This window comes from Vigna angularis, chromosome 2 (assembly GCF_016808095.1).
Source record: "Vigna angularis cultivar LongXiaoDou No.4 chromosome 2, ASM1680809v1, whole genome shotgun sequence".
NCBI lineage: Eukaryota > Viridiplantae > Streptophyta > Magnoliopsida > Fabales > Fabaceae > Vigna > Vigna angularis.
Genome location: NC_068971.1, coordinates 26,956,202 through 26,970,790, shown reverse-complemented (window position 1 = coordinate 26,970,790; position 14,589 = coordinate 26,956,202). Strand labels below are relative to the sequence as shown.

The window sequence follows — 14,589 nt, the reverse complement described above, 5'->3', positions numbered from 1 at the left end:
TTTTTTTATTTTTCTCATAATAGCTATTAAGTGATAACTATTTTGGTTTACTTCACTACCAATAGACTAATTTAATTTATATTACGTGAACTAATAGAAATAATTTGTTTCCGTGGAAATATTTATTTCTATATGACTAATTTGATATCATAGTATGGCCTTTAGGAATTCTCAAAGGTTAAGTTGTAGGGAAAGAGGGAGGAACCTTCTTCAAGAGTATTATATTTGTTTTCTAATACAAAATATCTTTGTTTGTATTGACTTCACAATCGAATGGTTCAACAAACTTATGATTATTTTTAAAATCTTTTATATTATTACAGATAATTTAGTAGTTAAAATAAGATATAATTCTTTCATCTTGTAAAAACATAGAAAGACTCATAAGATTACTTTCATATTCTTAAAAATATATTTAAGAAATAATTATTTAATTTTTAATTGATAAGATATTTCATATTTACATGTAAATGTTATCATGAGTATAAACAAGATAATTAAATATATTGTGTTTTTTTATACATATGTTGTGGTCCTAAAAATGAAAAAAGCTAATAGAATAATTTTGGCTGTGACAACCTGCGGTTCGTTTTGAAAGGCAAGGGATCATATTCGTGGGCACAATCATTATTCAGTTTAGCGTTTTCTTATTATTACTATCAAATTCTTCATTATTTATCTTTGCTCTTCAAACTCACAACAAGAAAGCAGAGCAAGAAAGGAAGAATGGTGAAGGACAGAAACATCGGTGTTGCATTGGACTTCTCCAAGAGCAGCAAGGTTGGTCTCAAATGGGCGATTGAAAACTTGGCCGATAAAGGCGACACCTTTTACATAATCCATGTCAACCACGATTCTTCTGATGATCGTAACCAGTTGTGGGTCAAATCTGGTTCTCGTGAGTGCCATTTATTTTTCATTTTTCATTTGGGTCTTTTCCGAGAATGTCCCATCCTCTGTTTTCCTCTGTTTTCGTACGATCTGATTTTATATGGTTTGGTTCTCTTTGCAGCTCTTATTCCTTTAAGTGAGTTCAGAGAAGCAGAAGTTCTGAAGAACTATGGCGTACAAAGTGATGCTGAGGTCCTTGATTTGCTTGACACTGCCACCAGACAAAAACAGGTTTCATATTTTTCTATTTTCTTTCCATGTTCTCTCTTTTAACATAGTTTTGTGTACCGTGGGTTGATACTAGACATTATACCTAGATTCTTAGCGTTTGCCATGAGTTTTTGAGCTTACGAGTGAGTTTTGGATTCGTAGGTTAACGTTGTTGTAAAATTGTACTGGGGTGATGTGAGAGAGAAACTTTTGGATTCCATTGAAGATCTGAAGCTGGACTCTTTGGTCATGGGAAGCAGAGGTCTCAGCACAATTCAAAGGTGCCTACACTTGTTTTAACACTTTTTTTTTTAATTTGCTATGTTTCATTAAAAATTACAAAATCATAAAAATATTTTTTAAATATAAAAAAAAGAAACTTACAGTTTTATAATTTTCCACAAACCTTAACTTGTAATAAAAATACAAGAAAAAATTGTGTTTTAGTATTTATCGAAAATTTCATTCCTAGTTTTTCCCATGACCATAAACCACTCTTTATCTGTATGGATGTCTTGGATATTTTTGTTTGTGTTGTTGCGTTAAGAATATGTGGTTTTTATTTTTAATTGTTATGATTTATTTGAATAAAATGGTGTAAAAAATACAGAATGATTCTGGGAAGTGTAAGCAACTTTGTGATGACTCATGCTCCATGCCCAGTGACCATTGTGAAGGAGCATTAGTGTGCAGATGATAGTTTTGGGAGAACATTTACCTCTTTGATGATGTTTTTTCATCCATTGTACTCTCCACTCTACTATATATATTATGTAATGTAATTTTACATCTATACTGTCTTAGAACTTGTTCATCATGATTACGTTTTACATATGAAGTACTCTAATATTGTAATTTTAATATTACACTGCCTACTGGGAAGTTTTATTTTTACATAATATTCTTATTTAGATCCATGAACTGTTGATAATTTATACATTTTTAAGAATAATTAAGAAATTCAATTACTAATTTATTCATATGAGCGTTACTGTCAAGTTTTAACTACGACTTGAAATTAAATCATGTTGGACCACTAAGTAATCTTTAAAGAGTTTAGGGCAAACTCTTTCTTCACCTCCAATAATCTCAAACTGTACCCCCAATGATGAAATGACTTATTTATACTACTTCCTCTTCTTCTTCCAACACCCCTCCTGCACCCCCTCCTGCACCCCCTCCCCCTACCTCCTTGAGTTTTTATTTCAGACTTATTAGACACTCATTACCCTGCCTGCTCTTTAAAGAGATTGATTTTTTAACTGTTTTCAGTCTAATTAGTATATTTTTACCATTGATAATGTATTTTTTATTTTATAATACACAATCGTGAATACAAATTTTATATTTTAGAATGAACAATCAAGAATTAAAAAAAAATGGGAATGCAGAATTTGAAATACAAAGTATTTTCAAATGCATAATTAAGTAATAAAAAGTATTTCATAATATATAATTCAAAATAAAAAATTTGTATATAAAATTATACATTTTGAAATATAAATTTTGTACTGAATTTTAAAATTATATTTTGGATTATAAATTCTATAATATAATATATAATAAAAATTTAGATTTTTAAATATATAATCTAAAATATAAATTTATATTTGAATTATCCAAATGTCTCCAAAGTACAAAATCCGAAATTGATAATGAAAATCCTAAGCTAAAGAATAAATTTGAAAATTTTAAATTTAGGAGTGCAAATTGAAATCAGGGGGAACAAGAGCAAAACTGACAAGTTTATGTCATAAATGATTGTGCGGTGGGCTGATAATAATTGTCCAAAATTGGTAACCATTGAGAGGGTTACTTCCTACACCACCCCACTTTATCCCTGCGCAACCACATTTTTTTTAAATTCCAAAACTATCTTTTATATTTTAAAATATCTTACACCCCCCACCTCTTTTCTTCAACGGATGTCAACATCTGTTAAACAAAAAATTCTTCAACGGATGTGCCACATCTGTTAAAGAAAAAAATTCTTCAACGTATGTGCCACATCCGCATCCGTTGAGTTTTTTTTTTTCTTTTTTTTAATTTTTAATTTTTTAATTTATTGTATTTTAAATTAATACATAAATATTATTTAACTTTTTTAAAATTATTACTTAATTATTTATAAATTAATTTTATTTTATTTAATAAAATAATAATAATAAATTTAATTTATGTATTATTATTTAAATAATAATTAAAATATTTTTTATAAATATATTAAAACGGATGTGCCATATCCGTTAACGGATAACAGATGGCCACATCCGTTAATGGATAACGGATGGTCACACCCGTTAACGGATAACGGATGTGGCGACATCCGTTGAATTTTTTTTTTGTTTTTTTAGTTTTTAGTTTTTTAATATTTTTTATTTTAAATTATTACTTAATTATTTATAAATTAATTTTATTTTATTTAATAAAATAATTATTGTTAATTTTAATTTATGTATTATTATTTAAATAATAATTAAAATTTTTGTTATAAATCTACTAAACGGATGTGCCACGTCTGTGGATGTGGCGACATCCGTTGAATTAGTTTTTTTTTTTTAGTTTTTAGTTTTTAAATTTTTATATTTTAAATTAGTATATAAATATTATTTAATTTTTTTAAAATTATTACTTAATTATTTATAAGTTAATTTTATTTTATTTAATAAAATAATAATAATAAATTTAATTTATATATTATTATTTAAATAATAAATAAAATATTTTTTAAAAATCTATTAAACGAATGTGGCACATTCGTTAACGGACGTGGCCACATCCGTTGAAGTTTTTTTTTTTTAAATAAAAACAATAAACTAAAATATAAAATATGTAAACGGATATCAACATCCGTTCACGGATATCAACATCCGTTCACGGATAACAACATCCGTTCACGGATAACAACATCCGTTGAAGGTGAAACGGATGTTGACATCCGTTTTATAGCAAGGGTAAATTAGGTATGGAGTGGTGTAGGGAGCGGTTGGTGGTGGTGGAGGGAGCAACCCTCATTTTTTGAAGAGAGTTTTTCCTGCACTACCCCAACTTCTTCTTCCACCACCACATTTTCCCGTTACCATTCTGTAAAAGGTATCTACCAAGGTTAAAAAATGATTGAGTGTTTCATTCTATACAACCAACATCTTATCCTGTACTTCCAAAAATTTCATTTTTAACCTTTTAATATCTCAACCTGCATCTTCAACTTTTTCAAAAGATTTAATTTTTTAACTTTAATAAAAATACTTTTATTTTCTTCTCTTTCTTATTAAAGGCACTTTAATAAATATCTTTTTTATTTAAATTATTTAGTAAAAGGAGAAAAAAATAAAAACTTATTTATCAAAGTGTCTTTAATAAGAAAGAGAAGAAAATAAAAGTATTTTTATTAATGTTAAAAAATAAATCTTTTGAAAAAGTTGGAGGGGTAAGTTGAAATGTTAGAAGATTAGAAATAAAATTTTTGGAGGTGTAGGATGAGATGTTGGAGGTGTAGGATGAAACACTCAAAATGATTAAAGGTCTTAACGGAAGTGAGAGATCCGTTGGTCCTTCAACAAATGTCCATATCCGTTTCCGAATATGGATTTCTGTTGAAGATTTAACAAATCTCCTATTTTCGTAAAGGTCTCCAACCATTTTTATTTATTTTTCAAACTACAAACAATTTTTATTCTGTATAAATAAATATAACTTAAATATTAAGTCCACTATAAATAAATAGATCTAAAAAAAATAATTAATAAACCGAAAATCCAAATTAAAAAAGAAAATGAAATCGCAAAGGGTAAAACAGAAATGAGAAATATGTTTGGCCTTCAACGAATGTTCATATCTGACAACAGATATTAACATCCATTGAAGGACAAATAGATATCTCATTTCTGTCCTTCCCTGTTTCCTTCAATCGTTTGATGCGCACAGAACATAGACCATTGCACAACATATATAATATATCAGCAAAAAACCAAATGGAAGCACCAACGCAATGAAAACAATGGAATAAAAGAGGGAGAAAACAAAAATGAGAAGAGGAAACGAAAATGAGAAATAAGAGAATAAGAGGAAAGTAGAAAGAAGAGAGTGAAAGTGAAGTTTTGTGTGAGGGTGTGGAGGTATGCTCCGGCGACAATAAAAAGGGAGAGAATAAGATTAAGGTTTTATATTAAATAAAATAAAAGTAAAAAAAAATTACTTAAAATTAGTTTTGGAATAAAAAAAGTTGGAGAGATGCAACCTCAAAATGTGGTAGTGGAAGGAGTAATACTCTTTTTTGAAAGGGTTTTTCCTTTTTGCATCTCTATATATAAGAAGATGAAGTTTTTTATAATGGTAAGAGGGCACTTTTTTTCATTAGCAAGAATCAAGGTAGAAAGGAGAAGAAATGAACAAATACAATTATGTATTTGAAATAAGCTACTGGGATGAGATCAAACTATTATATAATTTACTCAAATCATAATTGAATTGAACGTTGATTCCATTATATTAAAAAATTATATCAATAAAAATATTTAGTATCTTATTCATATGCATCAAAATCAGCATTATATTTCTTAAAATATATAACAATTTGAATTATTTAATAGTGAATTTTTAATGAAGTTTGATGTAAAATATCAGTATACATAATATATAATTATAATTTAACAAGTTTTCATGAATTAATAAAAGTTACATTGTAAAAAGTTATTAATAACAGAATAGCTAATGCAACATGTAACACTAATACGCCGTTGACATTTGCTAACATTTCTTTTCAGTGACACAAGATAAAAAGTTATTACATGATATATTTTTTAACATTTCTAACAATAGACGTTCCTAATTTAACAGTATATGTGGCCATTTGTTTTCTTCATTTTGACAATATTTTATTAATTACAAATTTAAAATGAATTATTTTTAGGTTTTAAAATTATTGTTATCAGGGTGATGAAAATATATTGCAATAACTTTGCAACAATGTTTTTTAACTTTAAAAATACAAGTAACTAAAAAAAAATGATTTTATTATGATGACGTAATCCATTTATCAATAATAAGTGATGTAGTAATATTTTTGTAAAAAAATATAAAACAAATCATGGAATCCAACTGGCATAATACGTAATGTGACTTATGTAATAAGTTACAAGATTTTTTATGAGAGGTGAATTTAAAATTGTCATAATAAATAAATGTTGTATTTATATTTATATTTATATTTTTTTTTTCTTTTTCACACTTCTTATTTTCTTGTCATCTTTACATTTTAAGGCTGTATTCATATGTTACTGTTTAAGTAGAAATGCGAGGAATGATTTATGAATTAAATTGTATTCGTTTGGTGGGATTTGCGATGATTTAATTAAGTTGATTTGCAAAATACACTCGTTTTCGGTTCCGCACTATCATGATGAGATTTGCAGTTATTTGAAGTAAAATCTCATGTTTGCCCTCATTGGTTTTTAAAATACCCGTGGTTAAAAAAGAAGAATGAAGATGGAAAAGTCACAAAACATGGCGTATTCGGTTACAAGGGTTATTCAATTTTGCGCCTTGCAACAAAAGTGAATCAGGGGTATTCGATTCCTTTTAATTTGTATTTGATTTCTCTGCCCTATTTGGTTCTCAATCTATTTTATTCAATTCCTAGCTCCTATGGAGTGGTGTATTCGATTACCACTCCATGATATTCGGTTCCTGCGTATGTATTGGGTTGGATGTATCATCATGTGACAACACCAAATACGATTCTCAAACTCTACCTTCATTTTCATTATACATTAATATTTATTATATTAAAAAGATAATATCATCACAATCAGGATTAATAAATGGCTGTTGCTTCCAACATGATCAAATAATTTTTTTTAAGCAACTCCTCCGTTAGCTAAAAATGCTCTGCAAATTTCCTTCAATTTTAAGAAATACATGGATGGACTTTTAAAATTAGTTTTTGAGATAAAAAATTAATGTAAACATTTTTAATAATTAATATTAATTTTTTACTCTTTATAAACATTTCTACAATTAAATATAACATTAAAAATCATCATTTTATATTATTTTAATAATTAGAAGCATTTTGGTAATCTTTAATTTCTACCAAATAAAAAAAAGAATTATTTTTGTGTCTATGGTATTTGTACTATCTAGTTTGTGTCAAAACCTAAATCCATATTAGTTTTGTCTACTACTTGTACCGATTTTGAAAAATTTACTAAAAATAGATAGAAATTGATTTTTGAGTCAATTTTTTTGTGATAGCTAATTTATGTATTTTTGTTTGCAGAGTTTTTACATTGCACATATTAGTCATGGATTCCATTTTGACAAAATGTAATGGTGAAAAACCTTGAAATGATATTTGTTAAATATTTTCTTGTTTTAAAAAAAAACTCACTTTTTCTAAGACGATTAGAATTTAAACTTTCATATAAAGTAACTCATTTTATGACATGTCTTTTGAATCATTATAAAAGGTTAAGCTTTCTATGTAGTTTTTCTTTGTGTCTTCTGTACAACCGTCATAAAAAAGCCTATCTTAACCATCATAGAATTTCTTTTTTGCATTACTGAATACTAATGGTGCTAAACATACAAAACTAAAGTACTTTATCATAAAAGAGGAAGTGGCAAGGACTTCGTCCATTGCGTGATGTACAACTATCATGACTTGAATTAGTTTTTTTTCTTGGTTATGAAATTATGATTTATCCAATAGAAATAATGTTTCAGGATTAAATAGGGTTTTAGTCTTGTATTTGCATGTGTAATTGGAATTCGTCCATATCAAAGTTTATATAAAATCCATCTTCATACTTTAGTAATACATGGAATACATCCTCTAGAGTCTAGAAGTGTTAACTTTTAGATAATGTAGCTAATGACAATGCTAATTGCATATCATAACACATGGCTGATATGTGTTTGTGACGTGTAATTTTTATTTTTTTTTAATTTTTCTTTTTTTGTATATTTTTTTTTATTTAGAAGGATATATTTCATGCATTACTAAATTATAGAGATGAATTTTATATAAACTTTTGAAAAGGAAGGAATTCTAATTTTGCATGTAAATGGAAATTAATAACATACTTAATCCAAATAAAAAAAAATTAACTTTCTAATTTTTTTTAAGAATTTAATTTTTCCATAATTTTAATAATTTTTTGATATTTTTGCAATGTTTAGTGAATGAATATTGGGGACATATAGTGGATATTCACCTTCTTTGTATAGTGCCACTTAGCTTTTTCTTTTATTAATTTGTTATTAAATAATCTCCACTATAAGTACTTATTGCATTATAATGTAGGTTGAATTTTTATATTGTGTATCATAAAATTCTTACAAATATATATATATATATATATATATATATATATATATATATATATATTATCAATTCTACTTTAATGAGTTTTTTTTATAAACATTTAACATTTAGAAATTGCATGTTTCTTAAAACCTAATGCATCATCTATACGAACATAATAGAAAATGATAAAAAATTGATTGTATATAATAAAGTTAGTCAATTAATGGTGTCATGCAACAATAATTTTGTTTCATTGTTTTTCTTCAAACTTAGCATAAACTAAGGAAAACAACATTAAATCTAATTATATAACCTATACAAATAAAAATGTTTTTCATTAAAAAATATTTTTGTCACTCCTTCGGCATTCACTTCACAACTAATTTTAATAGAAAAAAAATTGAATTATGTATATTTTTAGTCTTTACACGTGGTGGATACCTATTAGTCACATGGTCTAAATTTTAATCAAATAAGCATGACAATTAAACACATCACTTGGTTGTTGGTTATGTAAAAGATATTCCATTCACTACTAATATATATATATATATATATATATATATATAAATAAATGAATTTTGCATAAACATTAACGCTTTGTTCGGATTTGGAGAAGAGTAATCAAGGGAATTTGAGAGGATTTGAAGATAAATTTTGTTGTTGTTTATTTGAGTGGATTTGGAGGTAAGTGAGAATGAAAAATAAATGTTTTTAATCTGTCATATCAATCAAATTCTACACTAATTCTTACAAACTTTACTTCCAAATCCACACTCATTTACCTTCAACTCAAAATCCACTCAAATAAACAATAAAAAATTTATCTTCAAATCCTCTGAAATTCCTTTAGTTACTCTCTCCTAAATCCATTCAGATAAGCAAAGGTGGACAAAGCCTAAGGGATTGACTAATCCAGCTTCATAACTAAAATAATACTTATCTTAGTGCGTTATGTTTTGATTTGTTTGTTTATTAAACGTATACAATGTCATACAAGTTAAACAGAAGAATGTAAGACTTTATATATTATATAAGATACAACTGACCGAGAAGAAAGAAATGAATAAATTAAATAACGAAGAATAACACACATACCATTCTCTTAAATCTATAGAATAGAATAGTGAACCAAATATGAGTACTGAATAGGAAGATGTCACAAAATATATATACATGTATTCTCCCTTTCATATAGGTGAGAATTATGTAATTTTAATATCCTCTAAGTTTTCTATATTATGAAATTATTGGAAAACCATAACACTTTTATATGAATAACCATAATGTTTTTATGGCACTTCCTTCCAATATTCATGTATCAGGAACCAAATATAGCTTTGAGGAACACAAAGATGCTGCATAGTTTATTGATTGAAATAGTAAAATATCAACACGAATAACTGGGTTATTTGTGTGACATGCGGAAATCCTAGATTTTGAAGCGAAATCCTAACCAACAGCAACAACGCAATGACAATTTTCCTTAGAAATTAACAATCTCTCACAACATTAAATCTATTTTGAAGCAAAACGGCCTTCATAACGTCCTTTAAAAAGCGCAAAAACTGGGTCTCTTGGGGGAAGACATTCTTTGACAATTGGATGCTTCATAAATTCTTGGCTCCACCTGTAGAGATTAGGAAATTTCTCACTTGTCAATAACTCCAACCCTGCTATTTCTTGAATCAAAGGGATCCAAAATGCTACATAGACAGCAGCAATATCTACCAACCCAAGCTCCTCTCCTCCGAAGAACTTCTTCTCCTTTATCTCGTTCTCAAGAAACTGCAGACTCTCATATGCTTCTGCAACATTCTTCAGACGCCATTTCTCATCAACCGTGAAAACAGCTTTCCATGAAGTACTCACCACCTGATTTCACAAATCACACTATTTATTACTCACTGTTGTATAAATCACAATAACTTAAGGCAGCTCTTTGAATTAACTTTATCAACTTAGAGACTCAATTTCACAATCCCACAAAATCAACTACCATCTTGAGGATTGCTTCTCACTTGTATATTCTGTTCTAGCTATATTCCCATTACCGGTAGGTACGAGATCTTCAATATCAATCATTGATATGACTTTAGATAAAGTTGACACGATTAATAAATGAAATTTAATGAACTTGTTTTACGACGTTGTCTAATTCAATCCAAGATTTCACATTTACAACATGTCATGAAAGGTGGTGTTTTCGGGATAAACGAGGAAAAAGGAAGAAAAGTGGAAAACAATGGTTACCTTGTCATCGATGAATTTGGACCAGAAACGAGCCAAGGCTCTCTGGTAAGGATGGGAAGGCAAGATGGGGTTGTTGTTCCATGTCTCATCGATGTACTCAACAATCACAAGGGACTCTGCAAGGGGTTTCTCACAATGAACAAGGACTGGAACCTTCTTGTGAACTGGGTTGTATTTCAGAAGCTGTTCACTCTTGTTGCTCAAATTTTCTTCCACGTATTTGTATTCAACGCCCTTCAACTTCAGGGCTATCTTCACCCTGCAAACAAATGGGCTTCCAGTAACTCCCAGAAGGGTCACCTCTTCCTGAATTGAAACCATTGCAGCACTTCAATTCCAAAGACTACAATAATCACTTTCAACACTTAGCTTGGTATCATATTCCTAAGGCTTCTACGGGCTTTATAGAGCCAGGAAATTAGTTCAATACAATGTAATATCCAATCTAGCAAGAAGTGGGAAAGAGTTGCTAACAAATTAAGCAATATAAAAATAATACTTTTGACAACTTCATTTAATAATATAATTGTACCCTATGGTCTGGATGGCCATACAATCATCCCATAACCAAACTAACCAGACCACCTTGAAGAGCAGGACTTAGTCAAAAGGTGATTGAATGTGGCATAAATTATCAAGCAAGACCGGACGATCATGAATAGAACGTCTGGCCTAAATCAATAACCAAGCTTTCCTGCAAAGATTAAGATAAATGATAATTAGAGGTAATAAGCTGAGAATGAGCTGTGATTAAGATTTCACTAATCTCAAACCGATGCCAAAAATTATAAATATACGTCAAAGGTAAGAGGTAAGTGTTTGCATTTACTGCACATTTATGACTATTACATTGAACTTCCGTACGGACAATCAACTGACTTAAGCATCGGAGAACCTTTGGCAGAAACACCTTCAGACGGTGGAACGATGAGAAAGACTAGAAGAACAAATACCAGACGACATCCCAGGAGAAATTATGCAGGTGTTAGTAGTGACTCGACCTCACACCCGAAATATTTTGGCGCCCACCGTGGGACGCGAGTGACTTGACTAATACCCAATGGTGACCACGAGAAACACGAGGTGGAGCTGGCGGTAGTCCGGGCCGAGTGTTCGGACTGGGTCGCGCAAGAAAAGATTCGGGAAACAGAAAAAGCAGAACGAGGTAAGGCCGCCCAGGAAGAGAGGACAGAGTAGAATAAGGGGCTAGACGACACTTGGTGACCGACCGAGACCAAAGTCCGAGAGAGTGGGACTAAAATTGTCCCGACCGAGAGTGTCGCTATCAGTAAGCAACTGGTGATGAAGGCCGAGAATTCATATGGCGGGTTACCGTTCGTCCATGCTATTATGGACGTTCATATATCCAAACAATTCGTTCCGCCCCAGTTCAAGATATATGATGGGACGACCGACTCTGAGGACCACATTAAAATATTCACCAATTGGATGTCATTTCACACCGGAAACGATGCCATCTGGTGTCCAACTTTCTCCTTGTCACTGGAGGGAGAAGCATTGGAGTGGTTCAATTTGCTGCTCCTTAACTCCATTGAGAGCTTTCACAGTCTCAAGTTCATGTTCAGCCGTTAGTTCGCGAGTCATCGCACTCAAGACTTGACCATTTTTGAGCTTGTAAACCTGAAGCAAGGGAAGGAGGAGTCGCTAAGGGCGTTCATGGACCGCTATCAAAGGGCCATTCGGCGAGTAAATGGCCTCATCCCCAAGCTCGCTCTGCAATACGTTTATCGGCCCTTAAGCCGAGGCCCTTTAAAGACAGTGTCTACAGGCGAGCCTCAAAGACAATGATGGAATTGAGAGAGTGGCTAACCGATGAAATTAGGGTCGAGGACATGAAACAATCGTACAAGAAGGAAAACCAGGAAGCAAAGCGAGCCGTCTAGGGGGCCATGTTTTCAGCAATACACTTCGTTAAATGCCCCCCGAGCAAAGATATTACATGAAGTGCTCAATGCAAAGCTGATCCCCGCACCCAAGAGACGTCCTACGCCGCTCGAGACAAATGGTAACAAGCATTGTTTGTACCACAAGAATATGGGTCACACAACGGAGGAGTGCATGACCTTAAAGGATAAAATTGAAGAGTTGATCCAGATGGGTCAACTCAAGAAGTACGTTAAAACTGAACGATCGGTAGAGCAAGTGCAGCGGTCCCGATGAAGTCCGCGACGGAAGAGTCTGGACAGGCGAGACTATTGCAGCCGCCCATGGGGGAAACGACTGGCCCCGATCAGAACGAAGGAGAAACAGAAGTCGTAGTAGAAGCAATGACCTCCCCTTACGGGGGCATGTCAACACCATCTCTAGAGGGGTTGCCGGAAGAGGATCGTTGTCATTGGCTAGAAAACGGCACGTTCGGGCACTCCGAACGATCCATGTCGTGAACAGGCCCCAAAGAACTATGCCCCCTATCACCTTCACTAACGAGGATATCCACGCCCCTAATCCAAAGCAAGACGACTATATGGTTATCACGACAGAGAAAGCCAGGTACGACGTGAGCAAGGTGCTCGTCAATCAGGGAAGCTCTATCAATATTTTCTGTTGGAAGACGTTCCAACAAATGGACTTGTCAAAGGATCTGGTCGTTCCCTACACGAACAGATAGTAGATTTCGTCGGGGAAAGGGTGGACACCTGGGATTATGTGGATCTTCGCACACGCCTTGGAACCGAACGAGATGGTGGAGAGAAAAGGGTTCCCTATTTGTTGGTAGAAGCCAACACATTTTACAACATGCTCCTAGGGCGATATTGTGCACCGTCCAGGCGGACCCGAAGATGGTGCGAGAATGTTACGCTGCTGGATTAAAGCTGTACCCCCACACGACCAAGGGAAAGATGGGCCGGTTAGAGGTAGCCATGGCGGACCTTGACACATAAACAAACATAGAGGATCGAATGGAACTTCTAGGGGACTTGCGGCCAACTAGGGTAGGAGAGGATGACTCTTAGGTTACCTCTATGGCTAGGGGCTGGAAGAGGAGATCGAACGGAAGCTATAGTCCGTCCTTTGGCGTAACCGCGACCTTTCGCCTGGATGGCAACCGACATCCGGGGGTGAATTGAGAGTTTGGCCTACGGTATGAACTGAGAGGATCCGTTAAGGGTCAGCACTTAGCGGATTTTGCGGTAAAATTACTCCAAACCACTCCAACTGTTGAGTGGAATTTGTTCGTGGATGGGGCATCTGGTCGAGCGGGCAGTGGTGTCGGAGTTGTCTTCGAGGGGCCTAACAGGTTCTTGTTGAAGCAGTCTCTCGTGTTCAAATTCAAGACTTCCAACAACCAGGCGGACTATGAAGCCTTGGTGGCTGGACTAGAGCTTGCCAGAGATATGGTAGTTCGTAGGATAAAGTGCCGAACGGTCTCACAATTGGTGGTAGGCCAGATGAATGGTGATATTCAGGTCAAGGACGACTACCTCCTTAGATACTTCCATAAGGCCTCTGCCTTGATCAAAACCTTTGAGAAGATTGAGATCAAGCATATCCCCCACGAATATAACTCCCGAGCAGATATGCTTTCTAAACTTAGTAGTGGCAAGGAAAAGGGGCAACTACCCACCATAATCCGCCAAGTATTGACAGAACCCTTGGTTGAATGCTTGACCACAGGCGTGGCAGACGGAAGCGACTGGAGAACGGAGATTCGAAGACTCATGGAGCAGCAAGTTGTCGTACAACCCATACATTCGGCAGACGCCCGAAAGATCACTCGGTACGTAGTAGTGGGAAACAATCTTTACAAAAGGGGGTTCTCTACCCCTCTCCTCAAGTGTTTTTCGGGAGCCGAAGCGCACTATGTGTTGGATGAGTTTCACAATGGAGTATGTAGGTTTCACACCGACCGACAAACTTTGAAGGCTAGGGCCGTCAGGGCGGGTTATTTTTGGCCTACCATGGAA

At 32.8% G+C, this 14,589-nt stretch overlaps 2 protein-coding genes across 2 annotated transcripts; one reads left to right on the top strand and one right to left on the bottom strand.

Annotated features, from left to right (window-relative positions):
* Positions 1 to 567: 567 nt before the first annotated feature.
* LOC108328235 (universal stress protein PHOS32) lies at positions 568 to 2,016 on the top strand. Its single transcript, XM_017562068.2, has 4 exons — positions 568 to 898; positions 1,013 to 1,122; positions 1,264 to 1,382; positions 1,712 to 2,016. Exons 1-4 carry the CDS (start codon positions 727 to 729, stop codon positions 1,785 to 1,787), a joined length of 477 nt encoding a protein of 158 aa, XP_017417557.1. The 5' UTR covers positions 568 to 726; the 3' UTR covers positions 1,788 to 2,016.
* Positions 2,017 to 9,745: 7,729 nt separating this feature from the next.
* Positions 9,746 to 10,984, bottom strand: LOC108328221 (probable glutathione S-transferase). The gene is made up of 2 exons (XM_017562052.2): positions 10,664 to 10,984; positions 9,746 to 10,285 (listed from the first exon to the last, which is right to left on the bottom strand). Exons 1-2 carry the CDS (start codon positions 10,982 to 10,984, stop codon positions 9,929 to 9,931), a joined length of 678 nt encoding a protein of 225 aa, XP_017417541.1. The 3' UTR covers positions 9,746 to 9,928.
* Positions 10,985 to 14,589: the final 3,605 nt, after the last annotated feature.

Coding starts and splice junctions, on each gene's coding strand:
- LOC108328221 (XM_017562052.2), bottom strand. CDS start 10,984: ATGGTTTCAATTCAGGAAGAGGTGACCCTTCTGGGAGTTACTGGAAGC. Junction 10,286..10,663: donor CCAAATTCATCGATGACAAG/GTAACCATTGTT, acceptor TTGTGAAATCAG/GTGGTGAGTACTTCATGGAA.
- LOC108328235 (XM_017562068.2), top strand. CDS start 727: ATGGTGAAGGACAGAAACATCGGTGTTGCATTGGACTTCTCCAAGAGC. Junction 899..1,012: donor GTGGGTCAAATCTGGTTCTC/GTGAGTGCCATT, acceptor TTCTCTTTGCAG/CTCTTATTCCTTTAAGTGAG. Junction 1,383..1,711: donor GGTCTCAGCACAATTCAAAG/GTGCCTACACTT, acceptor TAAAAAATACAG/AATGATTCTGGGAAGTGTAA.